We start from the raw sequence: 25,718 nt of genomic DNA, 5'->3' as shown, positions 1-25,718 counted from the left end.
GATATAGAAGTAAGTTTAGTCACAGAATGGAAGCAGCCTGTCTCAAGACAGCCGGCAGCTGTGAGCCACTACAACAGCCTTATAGGAAAACGTCGATATTATCCATGCAGATACATCAAGTTTAGAGCAGTATTTCATCGTTTTTATTGGCACTAGATTTTTATATAAAATATATGTATTTGTACATACTTAAACCACAGACCATGGAATAAACCTTAAACTTACATTTTCTACCTATCAAAATGACCTCAATAGATTTTCCCTGATACTAAGTTTCTCTTCTTTGGTTTATGTACGACTAAACATTGTTTAATGTTTTAACGCGGAAAGCTTTGAGTAGATAAAAAAATAAATAAATTTACAATAAATATTTATAAATTTAAAATAAATAAAATAAATACAATACAAATCTTTGAAATGTTCTCTGTTGACCAAAAGTTAAACCATGCTTGTTTGTTTTTCACTAAGTACTAAATTATTACTACAGAAACCCATGCAAGCATATTAATACCACAGTCATAAGTAGGGATTACAATGACTGGTATGAAATTATTTTTTCCTACAGTCACCCGACAAAGTTGGCTTCCTTGTACTGTTTAAAATACAGACAGCCGCTAATTGCTGCGTATTTATACTTTGTCGTACGGTTTATACTTTGGCGCACATCAGGATTCCTACGAAACAACACAAAACAGCGTGGTTCTATTATGCACGTAACCGTGTACGCTTGGAAAAATGTTGGCAACACTTAAAGATAATAATACTATGAGCAGCTGATTTACTGTTATAACTACAATTTAACCTGTCATTTCGGGTTTATAGTTTCGGTATTTCTGAACTTACTGGACTTGTCTTTAAAACGTTTTTAAAACATTCCTACGATCTTAGTAAACAAGAAAATACCTTTAAAGCATTTTTTTAGGCGCTGAAACCACTTCAAATTAAAAAAAAAACGTACGGAACTATATTCTCAAGTCGCGGAGCACATTTCTTGCCGAGGAAAAATAGCGGAGTGATACGGACCGGGTACCACTTTCTCTAGGGCACCTATTTGTGTTGCCAGCTGAACCTAAAAACGTGTTGTATAGTGTCTGAAAGACTAATTATTTAAATGCTTTATAGTCACAGTAGGAAATAGTTATTTGTGCAACTAGTGAGAAAAGTGAGCAATTGACTCACTCGAGAGAAATCCTTACTCACGAGCCGTAGGCGAGTGAGGAATGGTTTCTCGAGTGAGGCAATTGTACTTTGCACTCGAGTTGCTCATTATATTTTTCCTACAGTTACCATAAAACAAATAAATTGGTGAAGAAACGTAACATATTTTTACACAGAAGTGACTTTTAATATAACATTTAATGTGAAGTGACAAATACAACACTATAACAACTGACCAGCTGATTTACAGCCAGTGCTGCCAACGTATTTCGCGCGCATACAACCTTGTCTGCATGTTACGCGCTTACTATTTCGTGCGTTCACGTTGCAAACTGGAGTGAGACAAAGTAATTAGAGTGAGACAATGTTAACATTGTCTCACTGATGAGCGAATTGGCCACTTTGCTTTCTCAAATCAGTGAGAGAACATGTACATTGTTAGGTAGCTGTAGGAAAAATATAATGTGTAACACGAGTGCAAAAGTTCCTTGCTGCACTAAGACATTCCGTGCGTAAACATTGCTCTCGTGTGCAGCAAAGTGCCACTTTGCCCACTTGTTACACAAATAACTATTTCAGTATTGGGTTTTGAAGTAAACTGGAATAATGTCAATATAAAACCACGACACACAAAAACTTATTGTTAAAATTTGTAATGACGAACAATAAATTATAATAATGAGTAATAATAAATGTTTAAAGTGTTAAATTTGCTGGTCTACTATTAACACTTAACAGATCAACAAGATACCAGGATCAACAAACATACACAAACATGTTGAAACCCGATACAAGTGTTAGAACGCCAATGCCCAGCACATCTGAAGAATGTTAAACCGTTTTAATGGGTATCGTTTCATCAAGCACGAATCGCTCGATTGTATCTGGGAAATAATTGGCTGCGCGAGCCGTGGACGCAGACGGGACGAGATTCCAGCAGCTGGTGACGTCACAGACAAACAGTGGTCCAACAAAGAGTCGAATTACATTAGGTCGTGACCCCACAGATGGTCCTAATCAAATATTCTCCTCGTCATACTGCAGCAAATACTTCTGTTTCAATACAAGTTTCTCAGTTGGAGTTCAGGTCACCACTTAAACATGTTTACTGTACGAATTATAACAATACGTCTATTTACAATGAGTTACCTATGCCTACCTAGGTATGTCGACAGCTTTACAACTGTTTAAAGCAGTGTCTCCTTTTATACGATATATCTATTTAAGTGTCGGATATGTCAGCAGTTTTATTTTTAACTTGTTATTAAGTTTGTGGAATAATATCTTATGCATTTAACTTTCTTTAAACAACCAAATTAGAACCAACAGAACAAACAGGGAAATCAATTGGTGAAACGCTTTGTACTTCAAAGCAAAATGTGCCAACTCCGGAAGTAAATTAGTATAGGTAAACGATACAAACTGTTTTTGTGAAGTGAATTAGTTGGCTTAAAGAGTAATGGAGCATGAGGATACTTTTACTCCATCACACGAGTTAAAAGTTACTTTTGGTTTTGACACTGCCCACTCCTTAGATCTCGCCTTGTTGTTGACTAAGCTCGGGAAGAAATAGTCACTTAGTCACTTTTGGCTCTAGTCATGGTGTGTAATATGTGTTCGTCACGCCAGAGGATTTTTGTTAAGTAATTTAAAGCGCTATCAAAAGAAAAGAGTCCGAAACATCAAATATGTAAATTACAATAACATATTCACTGAGCACTTAATCATATACGAGATTGTTGGCACAAGTCACGAACTGAGATTTATATCAATTGTTTAACACGAAAATTTACTATGTAATGCATATTTTGCAACAAATTAAATAGTTATTAAAAATATAACTCCACATTAAAATCAAACCACCCATTTAGTGTTAAATATTTAGTCAATACAAATCTAAAAACTCTCACTCTTGTTCAATCTCGGTTTATGAGTAATGTCCAGTACAAAACCAACAGTAGATTTATATCGCTTATCTAAGATGAAACCTTGAGCTTTGCAGATATCAATCTGTTGCCCAGTAAAGATCGGCTAGAGGGCTAGAGAGCTAATGTCTTGCACTAGCCTCACGGGCATTGGGCATTGCTCGAGTGACTGTGATCCAATAAATCAAACAATGCTCCAATTGTAGTTAACAATGAACAAAGAGTTCGCAGCGCCCACGGCGGCCAAATAACGCACAAATGGTCGTACAACTCCGGTGTGACTAACTGCACCGAATGTTTGCGATTTGATAGATTAAACACGACCAGATTGGCAAATACTAGCTTCTAGCCACGAGTTGTTTACGTTGTTTTAAGATCGCAATGATAATAAAATGATACGTTAATGCAATACGTTAATAATATCCTGTCTTTAGAGGACATCCTCCGAGTTTATTTAGATAAACTTAAGTCTAGTGTTATTGTCATAAAAAAAGTCTTGGATTTTAAAAGCTCATTAAAATATGCTCCCCTGGTATTTAATATGCAGTTAGTAACAGCAATATTAATAAATAAGCAGATAAAAATAATAAAATATAATATATATATAGTAAGAGGTAGTTCAAAAAGCTATCGTGATACTAAAATACGAGCCTCAAAATTACTTATATGATAAAGGAAAGTCCAAGATCTATTCCAGCCACCCTCCAACACATAAGAAGGCAGTATTATAAAAAGAGCTGCCTTTCGTTTGGCACTAAACTATGGAAACTCTATGCACGTTCGACTAAATGATGTATTGCAAAACATTTGTTAAATGTTCTAGCTACAAATTCATTTTTGATTTTCTCACATTCTACGATTGTCATGTTTCTATGATAACAAACTATTATTTTAAACCTGCTTTTTTGCATAAGTAGCCGCTCGATTAGAGATAGCGCTGATGGTCTTAATGTGGTGATTACATTTTTCAATATTAGCATCACTTAAACCCACTTAAATCAAAACTTGTGAACGTGTAATTAATTGGCTATGTTCTTTAGTTACCACAACAGTCCTATACGTAGGTGCAAGATGTAGAAACACAATTCATACTAGGCTAAAAGTGGCTCAGTTTTTGGTAGAGGTAATTTTATAATCCTAAGAGTAAGAATGAGAACGTAAATAGACACAGATAGCTATTGCTATGTTTTTTTTTTTTTATAAATTTTAGGTGTCAGAAATACCATTATTGAAAATTACCTAGTTGTAAGAAGTGTTATATGTCTACTATCTACCGCCTGCCATCTGAAGATAACATAATATGTTTTATTAATTGTTTTATCTTTTTGTATTACTTGTTTACAATTGTCAGTTCTTTCCAAACCCTGTTCGTAAAAAAAGATCTATTGAATTTTATCTGATCAATAGAACTAACTATTGCTAAACACTAGGGTATAGTAGCAATAATCACGAATATGTTTATAAAAGTATGTATATTATTACAAATAAAATTATATTTTCCTAATGATAAGCGATTATTAAGCTAATTTCAATTCTTAGCCTTCTTATGCATTTAAAATAATAATTAACCATGCTACATTAGTTAGTAACTTAACTAACATAAATGCCACCTCATGTCAAAGTTGCACAATAAGTCGCACAGCAGGCTAATGAGGAGTTCTATGAGCTCATGGATTGCACAGAGTAGGTATTATTATTTTCGTCACGATTGCCGCTATCGTTCATCAAGTGACAGGTCAGGCTCCACACGCGATCACTAGCTGCATCTCTCGGCACTTGCGACATCACTACCAAATCTGTTACTCTTACAATACTGTGCAAACAATCATTACTCAATACGTTTACGTAATAGTTACTGTCAAGTAGGCTAAACCATTAGTACTTAAATTTGACATCATATTACCTGTATCTTCAACACATTGACTCTAATGAGACAGAGAATTAAACTAGAAAATATGTGGAATTACTGGTCAATATATATAGGGTTCGTTTCACGATTACAGTCACAAGGATTTACCTTCATTTAGAAGTTTTTAGTTACTATATTCAATCACTCTGGTGGCTAACCATCATTCACACGGAACTGTGAAAGAATTTTAAAAGTTTAGGGGCGATTGATATGCTAATTGAATCTTTGGACATAAGACTTGCACAGTCAATTTGCGTTGTAGCTGAGTGGTTTAATGCCTAACAATCATATGGTTGCTAGTTGGATCCTGAATAAGAAGCCTTTTCATAGTTCGAAACTGGACGCGGCTGTAGTTAATCATAGCACTTGTATTTGAAAGGTCTTGACTTAAAAACCAATAAAATCATACAAGGCCTTTCACTCGATCATTTTTCACCTGTATTTGGTTTTAAGAATTGATAATGTAATGCAATGTCATATAGTAAAATGTAATCGGTTGTAATCAATGTAATTGATTAAAAAAAAAAAAAACTATCTCCCTTCTGTTTTGAATCAACATACAAATCAGAGTCCAAAGGTTGGTATAAGAAGCAGAAGCTCAGTGGGAGATACGATACACCACCGAGGCTCAACACACGTTCATCGTTTAACGACGTCTGACGAGCAAAGAAACTATATACCTTCTGTTTTGAATCAACATACAAAACAGAGTCCAAAGGTTGGTATAAGAAGCAGAAGCTCAGTTAGATACGATACACCACCGAGGCTCAACACGCGTTTATCGTTTAACGACGTCTGACGAGCAAAGAAACTATCTACCTTCTGTTTTGAATCAACATACAAAACAGAGTCCAAAGGTTGGTATAAGAAGCAGAAGCTCAGTGGGAGATACGATACACCACCGAGGCTCAACACGCGTTTATCGTTTAACGACGTCTGACGAGCAAAGAAACTATATACCTTCTGTTTTGAATCAACATACAAAACAGAGTCCAAAGGTTGGTATAAGAAGCAGAAGCTCAGTAGGAGATACGATACACCACCGAGGCTCAACACACGTTCATCGTTTAACGACGTCTGACGAGCAAAGAAACTATATACCTTCTGTTTTGAATCAACATACAAATCAGAGTCCAAAGGTTGGTATAAGAAGCAGAAGCTCAGTGGGAGATACGATACACCACCGAGGCTCAACACACGTTCATCGTTTAACGACGTCTGACGAGCAAAGAAACTATATACCTTCTGTTTTGAATCAACATACAAATCAGAGTCCAAAGGTTGGTATAAGAAGCAGAAGCTCAGTGGGAGATACGATACACCACCGAGGCTCAACACACGTTCATCGTTTAACGACGTCTGACGAGCAAAGAAACTATATACCTTCTGTTTTGAATCAACATACAAAACAGAGTCCAAAGGTTGGTATAAGAAGCAGAAGCTCAGTAGGAGATACGATACACCACCGAGGCTCAACACGCGTTTATCGTTTAACGACGTCTGACGAGCAACGAAACTATATACCTTCTGTTTTGAATCAACATACAAAACAGAGTCCAAAGGTTGGTATAAGAAGCAGAAGCTCAGTGGGAGATACGATACACCACCGAGGCTCAACACACGTTCATCGTTTAACGACGTCTGACGAGCAAAGAAACTATATACCTTCTGTTTTGAATCAACATACAAAACAGAGTCCAAAGGTTGGTATAAGAAGCAGAAGCTCAGTAGGAAATACGATACACCACCGAGGCTCAACACACGTTCATCGTTTAACGACGTCTGACGAGCAACGAAACTATATACCTTCTGTTTTGAATCAACATACAAAACAGAGTCCAAAGGTTAGTCTAAGAAGCAGAAGCTCAGTGGGAGATACGATACACCACCGAGGCTCAACACGCGTTTATCGTTTAACGACGTCTGACGAGCAAAGAAACTATATACCTTCTGTTTTGAATCAACATACAAAACAGAGTCCAAAGGTTGGTATAAGAAGCAGAAGCTCAGTAGGAAATACGATACACCACCGAGGCTCAACACACGTTCATCGTTTAACGACGTCTGACGAGCAAAGAAACTATCTACCTTCTGTTTTGAATCAACATACAAAACAGAGTCCAAAGGTTGGTATAAGAAGCAGAAGCTCAGTAGGAGATACGATACACCACCGAGGCTCAAAACGCGTTTATCGTTTAACGACGTCTGACGAGCAAAGAAACTATATACCTTCTGTTTTGAATCAACATACAAAACAGAGTCCAAAGGTTGGTATAAGAAGCAGAAGCTCAGTAGGAGATACGATACACCACCGAGGCTCAACACACGTTCATCGTTTAACGACGTCTGACGAGCAAAGAAACTATCTACCTTCTGTTTTGAATCAACATACAAAACAGAGTCCAAAGGTTAGTCTAAGAAGCAGAAGCTCAGTGGGAGATACGATACACCACCGAGGCTCAACACGGGTTTATCGTTTAACGACGTCTGACGAGCAAAGAAACTATATACCTTCTGTTTTGAATCAACATACAAAACAGAGTCCAAAGGTTAGTCTAAGAAGCAGAAGCTCAGTGGGAGATACGATACACCACCGAGGCTCAACACGGGTTTATCGTTTAACGACGTCTGACGAGCAAAGAAACTATATACCTTCTGTTTTGAATCAACATACAAAACAGAGTCCAAAGGTTGGTATAAGAAGCAGAAGCTCAGTGGGAGATACGATACACCACCGAGGCTCAACACGCGTTTATCGTTTAACGACGTCTGACGAGCAACGAAACTATATACCTTCTTTTTTGAATCAACATACAAAACAGAGTCCAAAGGTTAGTCTAAGAAGCAGAAGCTCAGTGGGAGATACGATACACCACCGAGGCTCAACACACGTTCATCGTTTAACGACGTCTGACGAGCAAAGAAACTATATACCTTCTGTTTTGAATCAACATACAAAACAGAGTCCAAAGGTTGGTATAAGAAGCAGAAGCTCAGTGGGAGATACGATACACCACCGAGGCTCAACACGCGTTTATCGTTTAACGACGTCTGACGAGCAAAGAAACTATATACCTTCTGTTTTGAATCAACATACAAAACAGAGTCCAAAGGTTGGTATAAGAAGCAGAAGCTCAGTGGGAGATACGATACACCACCGAGGCTCAACACGCGTTTATCGTTTAACGACGTCTGACGAGCAAAGAAACTATATACCTTCTGTTTTGAATCAACATACAAAACAGAGTCCAAAGGTTGGTATAAGAAGCAGAAGCTCAGTAGGAGATACGATACACCACCGAGGCTCAACACGCGTTTATCGTTTAACGACGTCTGACGAGCAAAGAAACTATATACCTTCTGTTTTGAATCAACATACAAAACAGAGTCCAAAGGTTGGTATAAGAAGCAGAAGCTCAGTAGGAGATACGATACACCACCGAGGCTCAACACACGTTCATCGTTTAACGACGTCTGACGAGCAAAGAAACTATCTACCTTCTGTTTTGAATCAACATACAAAACAGAGTCCAAAGGTTAGTCTAAGAAGCAGAAGCTCAGTGGGAGATACGATACACCACCGAGGCTCAACACGCGTTTATCGTTTAACGACGTCTGACGAGCAAAGAAACTATATACCTTCTGTTTTGAATCAACATACAAAACAGAGTCCAATGGTTGGTATAAGAAGCAGAAGCTCAGTAGGAAATACGATACACCACCGAGGCTCAACACACGTTCATCGTTTAACGACGTCTGACGAGCAAAGAAACTATCTACCTTCTGTTTTGAATCAACATACAAAACAGAGTCCAAAGGTTGGTATAAGAAGCAGAAGCTCAGTAGGAGATACGATACACCACCGAGGCTCAACACGCGTTTATCGTTTAACGACGTCTGACGAGCAAAGAAACTATATACCTTCTGTTTTGAATCAACATACAAAACAGAGTCCAAAGGTTGGTATAAGAAGCAGAAGCTCAGTGGGAGATACGATACACCACCGAGGCTCAACACGCGTTTATCGTTTAACGACGTCTGACGAGCAAAGAAACTATCTACCTTCTGTTTTGAATCAACATACAAAACAGAGTCCAAAGGTTGGTATAAGAAGCAGAAGCTCAGTAGGAGATACGATACACCACCGAGGCTCAACACACGTTCATCGTTTAACGACGTCTGACGAGCAAAGAAACAAATTTACAGCCGGACCATCGCCCACGGCGCTTCTGGGAAGAGTAGTTACACACCTAATAAGCAAAAACAGCGAAACTCCTGTTAAATGCCTTACTTTCGCCTTATGCATTAGTGAACACATTCGGAGCCAACCTATTAATTAAATTAATCTTTCGTTAAAACTAATTAGCTGCGACTAATTATTCCTTAGTGTCGTGTTGGTCAAAAAGATACTTGCGTGGAAAGGAACAAGTGCTACTACCTGACGTTGAGTAAGTAGCAAAAAGGAAAAGGGAAATGGACACTGGACAGTGGTACTTGAACTCTCTCCCTGATAAACTACAATCAATTACACTATTAGCAATTTTAAGCTGCTCCGATGTAAAAGAGCGCGGAAGATTTCTCTTCCTGAAAATGATTCACGCTGGCATTGGTTGATAATTATAACGGCAAGGCAGGGGAAAGGGCGGATCTGGAGCAGGTCACTCGGTCTACACCCTCCATGGTAAATCTCATCTTATCACTCCTCTTATCTCTGCGGATCGCAATAAATTTGAATGGAAGCGTCCTGCTATCCAGTTGGAATATAAACAACAGGTTTGCATTTACTTAGCCTTGTCTCGTGACTTTAGTTCTCTTTCGTTGGTAAGATGTAAATGTCCAAAAGTAGCACTTTTAAAACAAACCATTTTTCTATCATCGTCTTAAACTGTCTGTAGTTAAAAGGATATGTATTTTGTAAGAAAATACGACAATCAACACGATAATAAACACAAACAAATCTTACGCTTGTAATTTTTTAGGACGAATTTTGACACCAAAATTTTTAATTTGATTGTTTACAGACTATCAGCTCAACTCCAGCTTTTTTGGGAGAAAATGACTTTGAGTTTATAGATACCTAAACATTAATTAAAGATAGGGAAGCGCGTTCATTGCGAATCTGTGTTATAATAGAATGACTAAAGATGGAATTATGAGTTAACAGATTGATATTAAGGGGTATTATTTTAATTTGTAAAGTAGTAACATTTGTATGAAATGTTCTATTTCACGTTCCTTGAATAATCTATACATTTTCTTGTCATTAACAATTTCATAAACACCATACGGTTGTATTGTTAAGTTCAATACATTCAGAAATTTAGCAAAGTTAATTGTTTTCAAACAGTTCATTGAGGATGAATGTAGGCCACTAGTAGATTATGAAGGACGCGTAAGTTCTACCCACCCGTTAACGTCTCCAAGACGTGCGTGCTGCCACTTCCTCTACCCGACCCGAATATAAAATCAGCTACAGTGATAACCGATAATGAAAATAGAAAGTTGTCTAGTATGTAAATACAGTGTTGCGTCAGTCAATTTGTACTACGTACCCGAACCATCCCACTAGAATTTCCTTTATTGAACAGAACAGACACCTAATGGTGCTGATTGTAACGGTAAGCATTTTATTGAACTCTAAATAAATATAGGATTAATACGTAAAGTATCATTGGATTTTAGGATAAGATTAGTTCAGAACATTTTTGATATTATCAAAAAGATTTTGTTGTATGCAGTGCCTTATGTCACTGAAATTAATGGTGTTTTATATAGATGGTATTTTCTTTCGTTTTATGGGTTGAATAAGCAGAGAGTGTAATACCTTAGTAGATAATTTGTATTTCTCCATTTGTATTAATTTATTACATGTTTTCTTTACTTAATTATAAAGGACAACTCTGTCGGTTCATTGTGAATTAGCCATATTTCGTTGCAGTCTCTGGATTTATTAACATCGTCATAAGGCCCAAACAAAATTTCCTTCGTTATTGTTTTTCCGTCCTGGGCCTCATATTGCACGGAACATCTGTGATTGTCGTTTTTAGTGAGGTCATTTTCATATTTGAATCTCCGGATCATTTTGGTGTTGTGTCCTTCGGTGGATACAAACTTGGCATCAGGTAGAGGTGTGTTATGAACTAGCGATATTTCACAAGCAGATTTTTCTTTTAAAGGCGGCATACAAAAATGGAGAAATGGAGTTATGGGCCAACTGCAATACTTAATGAAATTTATCATTGCCGAATGTAACTGTATACTTAAATCTAATATATGTGCTGTACAAAAACCTCCAGCGTAGTAACTATGGATATTTAATGTGTTTCCAATTTAAACAAGTATTATAGCTATCTTGTGCATAAAATACACTCATCCATGAAATTTTCACCAAAAAATAATGTTATCGGAAGTCTTATAGATTTTATACATCACAATAATGTGTGTCTTTACCACGCAGAAAACTAATTGGATACTCTCAGGTTTAGGCGTTATGATGAACAGATGTCAGGACTTGCATTTCACCAAGTTAGCGCCGTCCGTTAACTAATCAGTTACCTTAAATATGTCTTTTTACTCTTAAAGTAAATGTTGTATGTTTTACATTTGACGATCTCAATGTAAATATTCCCAGTTCAATTTAGGAGCCGAAACTGGTTGCTTCTGTAATTTAACGGATTACGTATACTGAGATGTTCATCCATAAATAACGTGTAAATCAAGGATGCAAGAAGACACCTGGCGAAAAAAATATTATTTTACAAGTTATACAAAAAAACATACTGGTTCCATTGGAGATGTTACTAGCTAGGACAAGGGTTCCGTTTTTAGACTAATGGTTTCTGTGTGGTTAAAAAATATAAAAATGAAAAAAGGGTATTCAAAACACAAATATAGTTTTAATTTACTCGTAGCTAATTTATTTAACTAATATAAAAGCCTGAAAGTGCATTTCGTTTTTATAAAAGCAAACCTTTCGGCTAAACGATTTTTTTAGTAATAATATCATTAAATAGTTGAACAGTTAAATAGTGCAAAGAAATGGTACTGTTGTGAGAACAGTTTATTTCATAACACCTGTTAATTTCTATTAATTATTATCATATGTTTATTTGTTATTCTATGTTTGTAAAAAGGTAAATAAAGTTAGTTGAGTTTGAGTTATGACATAAAACAGTGCATTCACTTAATTCTTAGTAAAATAGTACATGGTGGCAGCGGTTTAGAGCTATGCCTCAGAAGAGAAATCCAAGAAGGAAACAATCTGACTATGAAGATAATGAAAATGGAAGAAGCAGAGAAAATGAATACAACAATTCAACTAAGAAGTCAATCATTGTATCAAACACTCATTCAGTTATTCAACCTCCAGCTAGTTTCTCCTTTGTACCAGCAGATTGGCCAAGATGGAAAACACGATTTCAAAGATATCGGTCAGCATCTGGGCTATCTGAAGAGTCTGAGAACAAACAAATCAACACTCTTATATACACATTAGGTGAGAAAGCTGATGAGATTTTTGCATCTTTTAATTTAGCAACGGAATCAACGCTAACATTTGAAGAAGTCTTAGATTTATTTGACAAACATTTTATTCCACGGAGGAACTTAATTTTTGAAAGAGCAAAGTTTTTGAAGAGACAACAAAAAATTAATGAAACAGTTGAAGAGTTTATAGTTAGTCTCCATTCCTTGGCTAGAACCTGTGACTGGGGTTCACTTAATGATGAAATGGTGTTGATGGTGCTAATACTGGGTTTAAATGATGAGAAACTTAGTGATCGCTTGTTGCTAGATCCCGAGATGAATTTAGACAAGGCCATTACAGTAATAAGACATGCAGATAACGTAAAGAAAGAGAAGGCAGATTTATGTGATGAGAAAAGAGTTCAAATTGAAGCAACTACGTCATCGAGTTCAAACCAAAATCAAGGATATAGGTTTCGTCAAAAGAAACAAGAATACCCAGCGCAATGTATCTGGTGTGGTTATAAACCGTCCCATCCAAGAAGCACGTGTCCAGCAAAAAGCGCAACATGTAACTTATGCAAAAAGATTGATCACTTTTCGAAGGTCTGCAGATCTAAAGCACAGGAAGTAACTGACGAAAATGAAGTAAGTGAACTTGGACCTTCAAATAATAAAGTATTCATAGGTACACTTGGGGATGGGTCAAAATGTAAGCCCTGGAAACTAGAATTAGTATTTGAGGGTAAACCACAAACATTTAAAATTGATTCAGGGGCAGATGTAACAGTAATTCCCCCTGGCATAGTTGATCCAAGTAGGATCCAGCCGACTCAAGTTGAGTTGTTTGGGGCTGGTAGAACAAAATTAGAAACTGTAGGTTGTGTTAAAGCTAATATCCAATACAGAGATGTTAAAATAAATCACATGGTATACGTAGTGAAGGGACTCATAACACCCTTGCTTGGTCGTCCAGCAATACAGGACTTGGAAATTTTAACTTTTGTTAATTCAGTTGCAGAGGTAGACAGTGACTTTTTTACCGAATACCATGAAATGTTTAGTGGTCTAGGCGTCATTCCTGATCCCTACACAATAGCACTTAAGGATGGCGCAAAGCCATACGCAATAACCACTCCTAGGACAGTACCTTTACCCCTAATGTGTCAAGTGAAAAAAGAACTAGAAAGTATGGTACAAAATAATGTAATCACACCAGTTGAGCATGCTACTGAATGGTGCTCAGCAATGGTAGTAGTGCCTAAATCTAATGGAGATGTCCGCATATGTGTTGACTTAACAAAGTTGAATGAATCCATCCAGCGGTCTTATCATCCGATTCCCAAAATTGAAACGTCTCTCAGCTCAATCTCAGGAGCAAAATGGTTTTCAAAACTTGATGCAAACAGTGGTTTTTGGCAAGTCCCCTTAAATGAAAATTCCCAGGATCTAACTACTTTCCTTACCCCTTTTGGACGTTTTAAATTTCTCAAACTTCCATTTGGAATCACATCAGCACCTGAACATTTTCAGAAATGCATGAACAAAATCTTAGACAAACAGTCAAATGTCGCAGTCCATATGGACGATATTCTGATTTGGGGCAAAACGAAAGAAGAACATGATACAGTTGTTCGGCAAGTACTTGAAAAGCTTAAAAATGTAGGAATGACACTTAACAAAGACAAAACTGAGTTTGGGAAGTCAAGTATTAAATTCTGCCCTGCTAAGCACAGTTGTGGTAACTGACATCTTGGTAAAATTGAGAAAATAAGGGTAGTATATTTAAAACTATGCCCTACAGTCAAAAATTGACTTTAAACAATTTTTTTGGTCACATCTTATGTATTTTTTAACGCTAAATCTTTTTCCAAAATTATTTTTTAACATGAAAACATTTTAAATACTTAAGAAATTAGATAATGCTTTAGTTCTTATCAATTACAATCAAATATACTTGGCCATATAGTGGCAACTTAATTTTCCTAAGCCAATATGTTGTATCTTTGCAGATGCCACAAACTGGTCCAGCAAAATCATGGTTATTGTTTCAATTGCAACAAAATATAAGGTTCCCAAAATAAACAAAATTTCTGGATTGAAATATTTTTGATACTATGATTCTGTTTTGGCTGTTCAATTCAACAACTGGAAGTTGTTGAATTGTTTTTTTTTTTTTTTTTTTTTTTTTGGGGGGGGTTGGAGAAGATACTGATATTTAAATATATATGAATTATACCATTAGTGATGTTATTATAATTGTTATGATTGATTAATCTTCCCCCTTAAATTGTTCAACTACCTACTGAAACTTTTCTTAAATAAGTTAGAAAATTTAAATATAAAAAATATTTTTATTTATTATTAATTATTATATGTTTAGCAGGTGTTCCACCATTGTATCTAGTATCGCAACTATCACAACGTTATCGGTAACTTATCACAAAAGTCGATAACTTATACATTATGAATTTACCTATTTAAATAATTATTTATAATATAGAAGCACACGACACTACATATATGTATGTTAATTCATGTAGGTTCGTACATAACTGGTATAAAATTGTAAACAATTGTATTATATTTTCCAAAAAAATTCTTTATAAGAAGAATTAATTAATTACCATGCTTTAACTGTACAATAATGATGAACATATTTTATTTTATTTTATTTTAATACTTTTCCGATTACTTCATTACAATTTAAAACAAAAAATTGTAAGCATTATAAGCTGTTAATAAACATGAATGATAAAACATATATAATCCAAATTAAATGCATGCTACTTAAAAAATTGCCAAAACAGGGATAAAACCTATTATTTAAGATTAAAACATCTCATATTTAATCAAACATCAATAATCAAACAAATAAAACGTTTATTTCAACATTGTTGAAACGTTGAAACTTGTTTTTTAAGAACTACACAAACTATTGTCCTATAGTTTTGTAAACAATTTAAATATTGTGAAAAAATTGATTTTAAAATTGTTGAAATTTGTTTTTTAGAACTAGACCTACACAAACAATTATTAAATACTTTTGTAAACAATTTAAATATTGTTTGGAAAATTGTTTTGAAATTCTTTATAACAAAACAAAGAATAAAACAATTTTAAAACTTGTATTAAAATTTATTTTGTATACTGCATAAAACTGATTGTTAAACAATTTAAAGATAATTTCAATCATATTAAAATTGTTGTAATGTGAAGTTTAAATCAAAATGGTTTTTAATGGTTGTAAAACAATTATTGTAATACAACTTTTGAAAATTTTTTAACAATTTGTATGGTTATTGGGGATCAGCAATCGATGATCTGTCAATCTTGTTATGGGGCATCCTTTCCTCCCATCAGGTTTTGGCGAGACACCATTTTCCTTAGACATATCTTGAATAATCCTATCATTGGTTTTGTTATAGCACAAGGTTGTAAAAAAATGTTACCAACTTTTTGAGACGTTTTTGTTATGAGTAATTTTCATAAGTAGGTACATCTTCATTAAGATCATCAGATTGACCTGTTAAAATCTCAATTTCATTTATCAAGCCTACATTATCTGAACCAGAAACCCCTTAACTCAAGTCATAATTTATTTCATCAGATTGGCCTGTAAAAACGTAACTTACAGTTTAATTTTTTATGCTTACATTATTGGCAGAATAAATGACCTCTTCTAAAGAAAGGCCCATCATTTAATAGGCCTACAAGATACTCTGTTAAAATTTTGCCGTAAAAATGATACTATTAAGTGGAATGTCAATATAAAGGAAATTAAATTCATTATATGATAATAATAGGTCGCCTCAATTCAAAGAGACAAAAGCTTTGATTCCAACAACACGGCACTTATATAGGAATACTCGGCCAATAATGGGGATTATGCTAAACTAAATTGCCGTAACTGATGGATTGCTAAAGCGTTTTGTGGTAACATATCATTCCTAAGGGAAATCGTTGTATCTGTTGTTGGATACAACTTAAATACCCTAGTAAATGTAAGTTACAACAACTGCGCTTAGTAAAACACTCCTAAACTGCAGATACGGCAAAGAAAATAAGCTTTTTATAAATAAATACAACAACATATACGGCATTTAAGGCTATTTATATGATCCTAAGTATGTGTAGAATCACATGGAAACCATATCTCATTTTCCCTAAAAATGTCAGTTACCACAACTGTGCTTAGCAGGGCAGAGTTTGGGCTTTTCCTCTCATCCGATGGAATTTCTGTTGATAAGGAAAATGTTTCCGCCATTCTCAAAATGGACTGTCCAAAAAAACGTAAAAGAACTTCAAAGGTTCAATGGGATGGTAAACTTTCTTGGTAAGTTTATTCCTGACAAAGCTAAGATTTTGGCCCCAATGAATTCAATACTTCAAGCTAACGTTCCATGGATATGGGCTCCAGAGCAGGCGAAGGCATTTGATGAAATAAAACTCATTTTGACTAACTCTCCTTGCCTAGCCATTTACGATGTAAATCGGGAAACAATTATCTCCTGTGATGCATCGCTTCAAGGACTAGGATCAACTCTTTCTCAAGTTCAAGATGATGGTTCTATACGACCAGTATCATTTGCATCCCGAAGCCTTCTTCCTTCTGAAAAAAAAACTATGCAAACATCGAGAGGGAGGCTACAGCTGTTGCCTGGGCATGTGAAAAGTTTCAAGAATTTATTATTGGCAAGAGAATAACAATACAAACAGATCACAAACCACTACTTCAAATTTTGAAATCCAAACATCTTGATGAATTGTCTCCAAGAATTCAAAGAATTCGATTGCGTCTCATGAGATATGATTTTTCAATTACTTATATTCCTGGAAAGCAGCTTCTAGTTCCTGATGCTCTTTCAAGAGCACCTCTCCCATTTTCAGGTACTGATGACCGTGAGTTAGAAGAAGAAACTCAAGCGTTTGTTCAAATGGTTTTGTCGTCCATTGATATAAACGACTGCATAGTTGCTAAAGTATTGGAGGAACAAAATAAAGATCCGACTTTACGTGAACTGAAAAAAATAATCATCCAAGGTTGGCCTTCTAAGACATCATTACGAGATGACCTAAAACCGTATAATTCAGTTAAGGATGAGCTAAGTGTTGATAATGAGATGATACTACGAGGTTCAAGACTTGTAATTCCGCCAGCTCTGCAGTCTTGGGCACTTCAAAGAGTACATGAAGGTCATTTTGGAATCACTAAGTGTCGTTTACGTGCAAAAGAGTCAGTCTGGTGGCCAGGAATTTCTTCAGCCATTGAAAGTATGGTGAAATCATGCCCTACTTGTATTAAACATTCAAGGAACAGTCATGAACCATTGCTTCCCAAACAGTTCCCTGATAGGCCATGGAAAACACTTGCGATGGATTTGTTCAAACTTGAAGGCGTTTGGTTTTTGACTGTGACAGATTATTACTCCAGATATTTTGAGATAGCTGAATTAGAGTCATTAACATCACGAGAAGTAAATAATGAGATGCAAAGCCTTTTTCTGTCGACCCGGCATTCCAGAAGAAATTAGGTCGGACTGTGGGTCTCAATTTCAAGTCCTTGAACATTCAGATTTCAAGACATTTTCCAAAGTTTATGGCTTCAAGCATGTAACAAGTAGCCCAAAATTTTCCCAAAGCAATGGAGAGGCTGAAGCGGCAGTGAAAATCGCCAAAATGATTCTAAAGAAAAATGTGGAAGACCCTTATTTAGTGCTTCTAGCCTATCGAACGACACCCCTCTGGAATGGGTTCAGTCCCTCTCAGCTTCTTATGAACAGGCGATTACGGAGCACATTGCCTCAGACAGGACATTTTCTTAGTGGAAAACCAGATCTAAAGGATCTAAAAGGGAGAGAAGAAACATATCGTGAGAAGTACAAACACAACTATGATAGAAGGCACAAAGTGCAAACTCTCAATCCTCTTCATATAGGAGACCCAGTTTGGATTGTGGACCTTAGAAGACATGGCAAAATTGTGAAAATCCTGGACAGCCCTCGTTCATATATTGTTGAAACTGATAAGAGGAATGTGAGAAGAAATCGATTCCACCTCAAACTTGCCCCTTATTTAAGAGAGGAAAACAGTGAACAAAATTTGTCAACAAATACACATCAAACAGAACCATACAACCGTCCAAAGAGAAATATACACAAACCAAGCTGGTTGAAGAACTTTCAAACTTAAAAGGGAGGATGTTGTGAGAACAGTTTATTTCATAACACCTGTTAATTTCTATTAATTATTATCATATGTTTATTTGTTATTCTATGTTTGTAAAAAGGTAAATACAGTTAGTTGAGTTTGAGTTATGACATTTAGTAAAATAGTACAGGTACATCATATAGCTTATTGAAATGTAAAATTCTTGATTTATATCCGTCCAAGTACACAAATAAACTAAGAAAACAGACACTGCAACTGATTTTTGACTTGGACTAACATTTACATTGTTCTTAGATTGACATAAGTTGGGAATCAACCACACCTCAAATAAGCTACCTTGTCATCAGTTTACGTTTAATGCCAGATTCTAAAAATATATTGAGGCTCCCTCAAATTATGCTCTGCATATATCATACATAGCTGATATATGCCTTTAAGAGTAAAGGTAAAGTTTTTGTATACCGTCACTGATTCATATCTCTGTTTGGTCTTGGTTTTCCTTGGTCTACTCAATACGCTATATCTACCCCTCTCTTATATCTATGAGTGAAGTAGCATTGGTCACATAACTGTACGCATTGAAACACTTAAACCAAGGTTTCAGATGACACTGAAGTAGACTGCAGAGCCAAAACTCGTTTAGAAAGGTTTTAGAACCACATTTTCGCACGCTTCTTTAATTGAGTCATTAAAATAATAAAATTCTATACGATTCCTTTGACTTATAAAACTGGGAAGAGTGCCAACAAAGTGACATTGCATTTAAGAATAATGAAGCTGTTAATTTATTTAGCAATAGAAAATCAGAAGTTATCAATGTTTATCTTAGTTAAGATTAAATTAGCCAGTAAACGAGCATTAATAGTTGATATAAACACTTTCAATATTATTGTGGCTTGATTCCAATCAGCAGACTGAATTGGTTTACAGAGGTAAACTAGGACAATTATAAACGTTTTCCGCCATGGAGAAAAACAAATACATGCGTTGTTATATTGATGAAGCCATGAAGTGAGTTTTAAAGACAATATTGATGCGGCTATGGGATAAGCACTAATAAAAGTTCAACAAAATATGAAACGTGTTTTACCCTCTAACTGTTTATAATTTGGTCTAATATGTTTTAGACATGAATGTACAACATCAACCTGACACTATACTGTATAACCCTTTGCTCGCTCGGCTGGAGGACACCTCAGACAATGACCCTGAATGTTGTGTTTCAGATTTCATGTACAGACACAACGTCACGTTTGACAGCGTCACCACGGAGGTTGAGATTCTAGACACGTGTAAATGTGCCGTAAGTATCAACTATCACCACCATTCATTCAATAACAATATGCCTCTATGTGTAAGGTAATTCTACGTTTGTCAAATATTTCTCTTCATACCATCAGCTAGGTTTTCCACCAGATTGTATTATCTACGAACAATATTTGTCCACCGAAACTATCAATCAAATTGCTCATTCAAAATTCCAAAAGTGTTAAGGAAAACATATGTAATAAAATGTTATCTTTGACTGGAGGTCAATGATTTTACTTTGCTGATCAGTATGAATAGATTGTTTATCTAAAGATTAATACAGTTATTAATAAGTGTTCATACAATTATGAATGCTCAAGTCAAAAAGTTAAACCAAAATGTATTGGTGTCTGAGCATGCAAAGACTTTATTTTTTTATGCCCTTCCCTTACATATTTGAACCCTAGGTTCTAGCCCGGAACCACATTACTTTGTATATTACATCAGGCTAAGCCTAGAGGGTTGTGGGGTTAGGCCTATTAGCACAACTGAAAGCTATTGGTCCTAAGGCAACTATATTGTAATGACGTTAATCCGATGCATGTATTGTACATACCACCGATAGCACCTATGATGGCTAAAGATTTCACGACTCTTGAAATTGGAGATTGATATGACGTGAACTCGGAAACCAAAGCCCGCGCTCTATTACTATATTACCTTTTCCTAAGCGTTTTTTAGTCGTTAATCTGAAAACTTAAAAAAATATTGTATTTGTATCATATTAGATAGCCTGTAGTTATCTAATTAGCTTATACAACTTGCACACATTCCAAAAAACGTACCAATAACGAAAGTGTTTACTGTATGAACAAGCTAATATTAGATTTCATATTTATTAAATTACTGTAAAAATACATGAAAATGCCGCGTGTGTATACTTTTTTTGCAATTAGCTATTGTTTAAAAATCACATATTAAAGTTCGTAAGGTTTGTGTTAGTGTTGCAATTGCCTTGTGGATCAAGCAGAATGTACGCCCTACGTTTGCCATATCAAATACAAGTTGTCGGTGTGTTTGTGTGTATGTCAGCAGTCTAAACAATCATGAGTCTTGCGTCATCAAAGTCGTTACGTTACTCACAACTCGACACACGTTTGATGTGAGTTACATTCATGAACTTGCCGAGTGAACATTGTTTATACAACTATTTCTAGAAACGGGGCTAGTTAGTGCAAAACACTGCTGACTGACCTCACTACACTACCACCACGCTACTAGGCTACTACGGGACTGTGCTGCAAAACATTAGCAGGATTGTGTTATTTGAATTTGCATGGATAAGTAAATATCTTATTGAAACAATAGTATTATGTGAATATGAATTTTATATTTTAAATGTTTGAGAAATATTTTGGCAATATGGGCACCTTGATTCGTTGGTGAGGACGCAAAGCAATGTTATTGTAATATGACACTAGGCACGAGCCAGGCAATATTTGTCACATTACTTCAGGCTAGGCCTAGGGTAGTGAGCTGGTATAGTGGTTAGAGCACGGGACTTTGGTTAAAGAGTTTCCGGGTCTAAATCCCTCCAAATCGCCAATGGATTTGATCTAAGTTATAAGTCCCCCGAGCGCCGAGGGCAAATGCAGGGCTACAGAAGGGCAAATGGGTATTCTTAGCGCCGAGGCCACAATTAACCAAAGGGTCTGCTCAAAAATGAAGAAGTAACGACAGTTATTACCTTCTCTTTTAAAATAGTATCAATAGGTTTAATCCGTGAAGCAATCAAGGTTAGGTTAAGTTAAGTTGGGTAAAGTTAGGTTAGGTTAATATTTCAAGATTAAGTGTGAGCATATCAAAAGTACTAGTGTCGGTAAGCTCAATTACAAAATATCCATTAAATGTTAATTTAGAATTCAAGACGTATCATGTCTGCAATGAAATGTATGTAAAATTAACGTCATTCCAATTTTGATTGTCTACAATGCTCAGTTGGGCTTCCGCCTATACCGCAGTTCGTTGCTTTTGTGAATTCCAATTCGGCTGTGAATACTGTCAGATTATTCCAGATAGCCTGCTCGGCGCTGGGGAGCCGCGGCACTCGGGAGACTCGGCGCTCTGGAGACGAAATCCGAACCTAGCGTCCTAGGATAAAAAAAGACCCAGGGGTCGCGGCATTATCACTAAGATAAAATCCATTGGTGATATAGCGGGATTTGAACCCAATACCTCAGAGACCGCTCTTACCATTAGACCAGCTCACTCATAAAGTTTATGTTTACGTTATGGTGTAATGCATAGCCAGTTTATGATTATATGTCTTTTAGGCCTGCACCTTACCGAACTATCGAATGTTTAAAAATCATAAAGCAATTGGAGCAATCTCTTGATAACATGGCTCAGCTTTTGGGGAACTAATTCTCTTCCATGTCAACATCATCCAAGTACAGAGGTTATATGACCTAAAATTTCATTCATCGTGTTATAGCAAGTGTGTAATCCTTGTGCTGGCTAGAGAGAGGGAGATTGTAACTTGGCCAGATTGTACTCCAGTTGAGTTACTCACCACCTCCATATGCTAAAGAAAATTCTTGAGCAAGAAAATTGATGTTCCTTTAACTTTGTTTTACAACCCTTCAGGTGATTTGTTACTTCTTAAAATCATACAACTGATAAAAACATTCTGCGTAGGGATAAACAATACGACAGAGGTCAGTCGGATTATTTAGCACGTATCTAATCTTGTATATTGAGTGGGACTTGATCAATGCGGTTTAGCGGACGTAGCTAACCTTACCACCTCTGGGCTTATTCGGCCTGGGACCGTCATGGCTCTACTGCGATTATCTCTAACTTTGCTGACGTCATCCCTGCTACTGACGTGTCTACTACGCATTTCACCTGCACTTATCTCGAAAAAGATTGACTTGTTACTTGTAAATTGTAAGATTGATCAAATTGATCCCCATTTAAAAATGCATTGATAAATTATACTCAATATTATGATGAATTTACTATCAAATAAAAATTAACATTCCTAAGCTAGACGTGCGTTCAAGTTCAAGCGTGGTGAGTTCATGGTCAATTATACTTTTGACGTGAATATATTACGTCACTTTCAAGTAAATTGTTTAAAGCATTGGTGTGAAATCGTATTTGAACTTACTATTGGATTGACGTGTGACTAAATAACCGTTTAGACAAGCTAGTGGTTAAAAGTTACGTAATGCTTTTTCACGTAATGCATGAAAGAAGGTGAATGGATTTATATGTTTCTGTATTTTACACAAGTGCGATAAAAACATGTTTTCAAATGCTAAAATTATAATATTGATATTTAGTTTTAACAGGATCAAAGCCTTAACATTTTTTTATAATTCTGAAACACTATTGTTCATAACAGAAAAATCTAACTAAAATATGAATTTTATCCGTATGAAAGTTTGTAGGAATGCAAATAAATATTTTATAAATATTATGTCAAAGCATAGAAACTATTGTAGCCTATGACAAATGTATCACAATGTCGAAAGAAGAAGGTAAAGTGGTTCTTTCTGTAGTCTAACCCTTTGTCAATTAAGGGTTCAACCCGGGTTTCAGTTTTGTCATAAATAATGTCTGATGGTTTTAAATAACCAAACCAGGAGGTTCACTGACAAGGATACTGATAAGAACCTCATCGTGAGAAGGGACAGACACAAAGAATGTTGTTAGTTGTTAGAGGCTTGGCCTGACTCAATACCTAATAGAGTTATGATAAGATTGCGTGAAACGAAATGCTTTCCCTTTCTAGATGCTCCCTTGCCCTCGGTGTTAAGTAACAACTTTATCTTGGTAAATAATGACTCTGGTCTACGGCTTAGTGAACCTACAAATAAACCAGCAAATGAGTTCTTACAATTCATTCTATCGATTCCCGTTTTCTGAACATTTGGATTGAAAATACTACTTTCCGAACATCTTCTAATGTCATCTGTCTTTGACATTGTGTTACTTTTACGATTATGTATTATGCATTTTACCGAAGAATGACATTTATTTAATGAAACATTTGACCTTTAACGAATCTAATTTCAAACTAATTTAGTAAATGCTTTTGTTGGATAACAAAACACTAATTTCAATTTTACACTATAATGATCATAGAGCTAAAATTTTCTTTCACTGAATACTAGCATAGTTTATGCTGACTACAACACTTTTCTTGCATTTACAACGTGATTAGTTAATCATAATGAAATCATTTTTATCTCACTTGGCCATAACTTTCTTTACTCTACCATAATTTGTCTATCGGTCGTATTTCCTACTACATGCATAACTAATCCCCACATTCAACAGTCCTTCTTGGCTGAAAACCGTAATTAAATAATTACTGGCCGTTTCACGCCCTACTTTTGCAAATGTATTCAACAGTAAACAACGTCCATTAGATCGTTCTTCACACGATATGACGGTAATACCAGTGAAACAAGTTGTCAAGGTCGTTACGATACAAAACACCGTTGAGCGACGCTAAACACAGACTTGTCATCACGTCCACTACAAGTGTAGCGTACAAGTTACAAGCTACAAGTTACAAGTTACAAGCCTTGCACAACCAGTGGCGCCTCTACCCTTCCACAAGCAGGCTCGCCTAATTCTCGGTTGCGGTCGCGGACTACCTGCTCGGTTATCTCCTTGATTAAATATCGGTTACTGGTTATGGACCGGCCCAACAGCCTTATTAACAACCGCTGGAGCTGTAGGGTCAACATATGTGGGTTAGGGTCGCCTCTATTGAGCCTCTGGTTAATTATTAATTTACTAAATTCGCTTTAACCTGAAGACAAGTAATTAAGATTACCGCATGTTTTATGTACTCCACGTTTAGGTTTAATGTTCATACAAACGTAGTAAGTATAGTGATTATGGAGTCGTATGTTCCTTTTGTAGGTGAAGGTCGCCAAGAGAGATTAACTAACTATGTTTGTTCTGAGCCCAAACTCAAATTATGTCTGCAGTATTTCATGAACAACTACTGTTCGAGTTTTGCGTAGTAAATTTCCTCATTATGGTCGTCAAACACTTTGACCTGAAGCGAGAGACTTGACGAATGTACACGGTATCAGAATGTTTCTTCTCTGGTATAAGGTAGAGCAATGGCATAAATACACTTGACCTAATATTTATTTTACAAATGTAATTCAAAAACATTAATTTAATAAAAATATATTTAATTAGTACAAGACAGCCTACATGAAAATTGTTTGACTGGTTCAAAGATTATAACTTAATGTGGTCCGAAAAATTCACAGTTTGAAAAATGTATGACAGTACTCAAGTCAATTTATTTATACTTACGCAGCTATTGAAAACATTTCAAAACTTCCCGCGAATTAAGATTTAATTTCGTAATGATATGATTTTTTGTACGAAGTATATTTAACTATTTCTCAGGTTTTACAATTGATTCTTAAATAGCACCACTAGTATAGCAGACTAGTCTTTATTTATTTTGAATGCTGCCGTACTTCAGAACGCACTATGGAGGTTGTTATGTCTATTAAGGTTTGTCAGGTAAAAATCCAGTTGAAAACGTTTCATTTTTGTTGATAATGTAGTATTTATAAAAATGATGCTTTAAAACATCGTACCATAAGCTATCTGTGTAGCTCTGTCTATATATATTTTTGTTTTGACAAATCTTTCTTAAATTGTTAACTCTATCTTCTCTTATGTAAACCATTCGCCACATGCTCAAAGAGTTCACCCTTCATATAACGCAATTCAGAGGTGGTGAGAAGGAATTAAATTAATTATTAATAATGATGAAATACTTAAAAATAGAGCGAAGT

General features: G+C 35.7%; 1 protein-coding gene across 1 annotated transcript in view; it reads left to right on the top strand.

Annotated features, from left to right (window-relative positions):
• Positions 1-25,718, top strand: part of LOC128987096 (ras-related and estrogen-regulated growth inhibitor-like) — a 155,452-nt gene that overhangs the window by 82,172 nt on the left and 47,562 nt on the right. Inside the window, exon 4 of the mRNA XM_054407794.1 lies at positions 19,854-19,930. Coding sequence (XP_054263769.1) covers positions 19,854-19,930 — 77 coding nt within the window. The remainder of the gene's footprint in view (positions 1-19,853; positions 19,931-25,718) is intronic.

The sequence above is a fragment of the Macrosteles quadrilineatus genome, unplaced genomic scaffold (genome assembly GCF_028750875.1).
Source record: "Macrosteles quadrilineatus isolate MER2022 unplaced genomic scaffold, UCM_ALF_1.0 Scaffold_2__2_contigs__length_208266976, whole genome shotgun sequence".
NCBI lineage: Eukaryota > Metazoa > Arthropoda > Insecta > Hemiptera > Cicadellidae > Macrosteles > Macrosteles quadrilineatus.
Note: the sequence above shows the minus strand (reverse complement) of the source record. Positions and strands in the feature narration are given on the sequence as shown.